Source organism: Hippocampus comes, unplaced genomic scaffold, assembly GCF_001891065.2.
Source record: "Hippocampus comes isolate QL1 unplaced genomic scaffold, H_comes_QL1_v1.1 scaffold7, whole genome shotgun sequence".
Classification (NCBI taxonomy): Eukaryota; Metazoa; Chordata; class Actinopteri; order Syngnathiformes; family Syngnathidae; genus Hippocampus; species Hippocampus comes.
In genome coordinates this window covers 7,073,835-7,078,982 of record NW_017842060.1, presented here as the reverse complement: position 1 = coordinate 7,078,982, position 5,148 = coordinate 7,073,835, and the positions used below count along the sequence as shown (strand labels likewise).

General features: G+C 41.1%; 1 protein-coding gene and 1 long non-coding RNA gene across 3 annotated transcripts in view; one reads left to right on the top strand and one right to left on the bottom strand.

The window, feature by feature from the left end:
- Nucleotides 1-5,148, top strand: part of LOC109511409 (uncharacterized) — a 38,274-nt gene that overhangs the window by 11,494 nt on the left and 21,632 nt on the right. The window contains exon 2 of the long non-coding RNA XR_002167324.1: nucleotides 4,687-4,825. This is a non-coding gene — a long non-coding RNA (uncharacterized LOC109511409). The remainder of the gene's footprint in view (nucleotides 1-4,686; nucleotides 4,826-5,148) is intronic.
- The window catches only part of LOC109511407 (uncharacterized), a 14,001-nt gene continuing 11,753 nt past the window's right edge, over nucleotides 2,901-5,148 (bottom strand). For both annotated transcript variants that reach the window (XM_019862490.1, XM_019862488.1), the window contains one exon: nucleotides 2,901-4,806. In XM_019862490.1, coding sequence (XP_019718049.1) covers nucleotides 4,406-4,806 — 401 coding nt within the window. In that variant the 3' untranslated portion in view covers nucleotides 2,901-4,405. The remainder of the gene's footprint in view (nucleotides 4,807-5,148) is intronic.

Sequence of the window (5,148 nt, the reverse complement as noted above, 5' to 3'; positions counted from 1 at the left end):
GAGTAATATGTGTGCATATGTTTATCACTGTCTCTCTCTCTCTCTCTCTCTCTCTCTCTCTCTCTCTCTCTCTGAAGAGCTAAGACTCTCTCGTTCATCTGAACACACAAACAGTGTGTGTGTGTGTGTGTGTGTGTGTGTGTGTGTGTGTGTGTGTGTGTGTGTGTGTGTGTGTGTGTGTGATGTAACCACCTGAGAGAGGATGCTCACCTGACCCGCGACCACCAGGCTGCCAGGGAGATAATGTAACCCTCTCGGAGAGAAGATAACAGCCACCCTCCAACCCCCCACCGATAATTGTCCAGGCATACAAACACACCAGGCCGGGGGCACACAGCGAGACACTTGTGTTGCCATGGGAACTTAACCTGAAGCAAACACGCACACGCGCGCACACATGGGGTTAAATGAATGAGAAACTACCACTGTGTACTTTGACCAGGTGAGACAGTTAAAACATGGAGAAGTGATGTAAGAAGATAACAGAAAATGGATGTGTATCATCTTTTTGATTCCAGTTGAAATTGCAGGTCTATAAGAGAGAGCTTTGTCACTGGGAGGTGACTGACATGACAATTTTCTATAATTGCTGCTAATTATCTGAGTACGCTGGGTTCACTTAAGCATACTCTTTTAATCAGGGATGGGCAACTTAAATGATGATTCGGGTGGCCACAATTTTTCATCAATGCTACTGGGGAGGGGGCACATTATACCACACACATCCTAATCAGATGTATAACAAAAATGTTATATTTAATACAGTATTGATAAAATACGTGCTCTTAATATATTTCAGTTTTCATAATACATTTCACAATGCATGTGGAAAAGATTCCTTTTCAACAACAAAGGCTTTGATGCAAACAACTAAATAACCACATACTGTGATATTTTATTCCCCACTTCAAAAGGCTTCCGCGCATAAAAATTACCATTCAAGGACGGCACAAAACTGCTGAAGAGCAAAACCAACATTAAGAGCAAGAACTCAATTTTTGTGCATTTTTTTTCCACTAAAATCAACTCGCTCAAAAATGTCAATATTACATGGCATTCCGATTTTGCAACAAAAAGTGTTCCCTTTATTTTTTTGAGCAGTATATATTCGGCCAACTCACTTTGCAAGACCCGGTGGAGTCCAACCAAGCCATGTCTGCCATCTAGTGATGAATGGTGACACCTGAAGGTAAAATTATACAGTGGAACACCGCTTTTTGCCAGGTATCAGGACCGGGCCAGCCCACAGATATGGATTTTTTGTGGGTATTTGACACCCTCCAGAAGTCTACAAAAAACACTGATAAACCTTCAACATACATTTTCAACAGAGGCTATGCTCCCCCAAACCCCCACAAAAACAAAACAAAACAAAACAAAAACACACGAATGGTGCTAAGCTGCGAATATTGGGGGCCATTGTCGTAAAGGAAGCAAAGACCCCGCATGTGTATCAGCAACATAATTTAAAACTATTTCGCCTCTGTCCAAACAATGAAGTCAGCTTCGCATGCGCCAACGGACTGGCGATTTGTTTGCCACTTGCGCCTCCATCTGGTGAGACTCGTATCGGTGCGTCTCAGTAAATTAAAATAGTGTGCGGGGAAACAATTAATTTCAATCGTTCAATTCGTCAAGTGACATTTGATTCTACTACTTCACAGTTTAGAACTCGACACCCAGAGTGAAATGCTAAATGGTTTAAACATTTCATGTTGACATGGGTTATATTTGTCCGATATCGTGAACATTAAAGTGGGCGAATTCTGCCCAAAAATAGGAATTTTGAGAAAAAGACAGATTTGATTTTTTTTCACGGCGCCGTGTTTCACAATTTTTTTGCAACTGATATTTCTGACCGTGAGGCATGAAGATCACCGCGCTCTTCGCATTACGTTTGATGCCACTTGGAGGGTTTCAGCAAACGTGGGCTGTGTGCTTGCGCGTGTTGTCAGGTCGATGTGACACACTGGCACTGGTAAATTCGCTGTCAGGCTAAAAGCTCCGCTTCTCTCTCTCTCGAGTCAAGCCAGTGACTTGAAAATGCTCTCACCTGTCTCCTCTTATGAATTGAATGCACTGAAGCAAAAAAAATGGAGAAAGCTTCGAATCCCGAAAAGACACAAACATGGAGCTGAAAAGAATCGGAATGTAACAGTCGAAATGTGCAAAACTTTGAGGCTCATGATCAAGTTAAACTGAGATAGTTATACGCGACATGAAAACAAACTAATTTCGTGTTTAAGTGCTGCCTGGATGCAGTTCCCAAGTAATGCAACAGGGGGCAGCACATACCCATAAAACACTCGCGTGGTCTTTGCCAGCTAAATTTTCTGCTTTCAGCTTTTGAAAATTCACTTTAAAGTCTACATGGGGAATTTTATCCAGCCGTCTTCTATACCGCTGATCAACACTATTGTGCAAACTTACTTTTTCGAACAAATGCATTTTGTTCCGTTTCCGTTGTCCACCATGCATTCAAACAGCTATTGGTACAGCAACAACCAATTTGTAAATTACAGTATTTCCCCTCATATGATGTTTGGTTCATTATCTGTAGATTTGAGGAGACATCTGTGCATTTCAGGAATATTATACGTTAATATATATAAATTAGGCATTATTATATAGAAATTAGACCCGCGTGAGCATAAGCAGTTTGGATAATGGTGGATGAATATAGTGTATATAGATTGGAACATATATTTTAAAATTATTTGGTAAAAATAGTCTGAAGATATAGTTGATCTTCCTCATAGTGGACCAAGGAACTCTTTTCAATTTCCCATCTATCGAATCAACTTAGAATATACTCCTGACATTTACTTGTTACTTAAGGCTTATGACTTCGGTATGCTGACCTTTTAAACACAGTCAAGAAACAGTTATGCCAAGCTGTATTTTGTCCATATATTAAATTTGACCCAGTTTCAGGAGATATGTCGTTTGTTTTGGCAATGATGGTAAGCCGCTCCCTTGTTATCACCACTCAACAGTGTGTGAATTCCTTGTTCACATCAAATCAGGAAGTGAAAACACAATCATAAAACTTTGGACCGTGCCAGCAGCACTCCCTTGGTCTTTGTCAGCAATGCAGTATTTCATTGTTACTAAACCACACAAGAGATAAATAATTTTATTTAGATGCGCCTTTCATGATACCCGAGGCCACCTGACAAAGTATGGGTTAAAAAGTACAACAGAAAAAGGGTACCCACCATGAATGGTAGAGCAGGAGTGAGTGTGACTTGGAGAGGGTGCATCTTGAGATGATGAACAGTGCCTCGGTTTTATTGCGATTTAGCGTGAGCAAGTTTTTATTCATTCAGATCATAATGTTAGGATTTGTGGTAGAATTTGGAGGACCCAAGTGCAGGGAAGCAGGAAGGCAAGACCGGCGAGCAGCAGGAATCTAAAAAAAATTATTTATTTGACAAAAAAACAAAAACTCAAACAAGGTACTGGGATGAAACAAAACACCAAACTCACCAAGTCTCACAAATAAAGATTGAAAGAAAGAAAGAAACAAAACATTCATTGCCATGGGGAAAACGAGGACACATAAAGGCTTTAACATGTGATAGCAACAAATGAGTGAACCAGCAAAGATGGAAAACAAGGGAATTTATGGTGCATTCGAGGAAGGTGGGAAGTCAGAGTATTATGACTTCCGATCAGGAAAAGTGCACTAGAAAACTCCTTTGAACTGGGAGATCCGAGTTAGCATTTTACATTTTTATTACATTCTTTCAATTATTTGACAGAACTTCACATAACACAATGTGATTCATACTGACAATGATATGTCAATTTCTCCATGCATGAAGTTACTTGATGAAATGAATAAAATTATGAAGGTTTGCTGGAGGTCAAAATGCGTTGTGATGAACCAGAGCAACAAAGAATTTATCTGAATCAGCCTTCTTTGTTGTTTACATTCGTCTCAAACACTTTGAGGCCGGAACCGGGACGATCCGAGAGGGATAAATTCAACTTCCCACCTTTCCCGAATGCAACATTAATGCAAGCAAACTGACGAGACAACGAGGAACACCTGGACAAGACATAAGTAAGCTGAGGGAGCTGATTGGGAGACACAAGAGACTCGGCTGACGACAAAAGGTGGAAACCAAAACCTAATGAGCAAAACCTGAACAAAGGCACACAAGAAAAAAAAGTCAAAGAAAGAAAATCAACAAAAGCACAGCTCATGGCACATAAAGTCATCCAGCCAAGTGGGGAGGGAAAAGGTAGGAGCGGGATTGGAGAAGATGTTGACCTGTGTGTCATTTGCATGGCGGTGAGTGAATCCCATGGTGGCGGAGGATTGAGCCCAGGGGTAGCACATTGATCGTGAAAAGAGTCTAATCACACTCAGTTCTCTGGAATTCCTTCAGCAAAACCTTCATTTCTGCATTATAACAACTAGGATTGATATCAACAGAATTTTCATGAAAGGGTCAAGAGCTCCGGAACCATTCACAATATTCTGTGTGAACCCCTGAGGTTTTAGTCCATATCCGTCGAGGATTTGGGCATCCTCAGACGAATTGCAAACAATTTGTCTTCCAGAGTCGATGCGCTTCAAGGTACAGTTGAAGGCCCCGTTGGAATTCCCTTCCAACTGGCTACGAATGGTTACCCAGCCGCCTTCTTCCACACTTTTAAAAGTGCTCTGCCTTCCAGGTGCCTCCGGTTGGCTTTGGGACGCGTGAGACCACAACACTTCTGCATCCGGATAGACGTCGCTGAACGTGCAGACAGGGCCGTCCTTCGTCAAAACGCCTTTGACCGTCCCGCAGCACTCTGTCGAGCACACCATCAGGTTGGAAACGATGTTTACACTTGGACAAATCTTGAAACAATGCATTGATTCAAGAAGCTCCTTTCTTTCAAAAGGATCCCAGGGTGGCAAATGGGTCAATATCACTATCAAGAGCTTTTGCAGAATAATGTAAATGTAGCAGAATAAAGAAAGTGAAGTTTTATCAGAAGAAGCCAAACATCTTTTTTACACGGTGCACTCTTAAAACATCCATCGAGCCATTTATTCTGTCGCATCTAAAATACACCGAAAGGGGATAATTTTAACCCAATTAAGCCTTCAATCGTCACGTCAATTTAATAAAAAAAAAAAAAAAAAAAAAA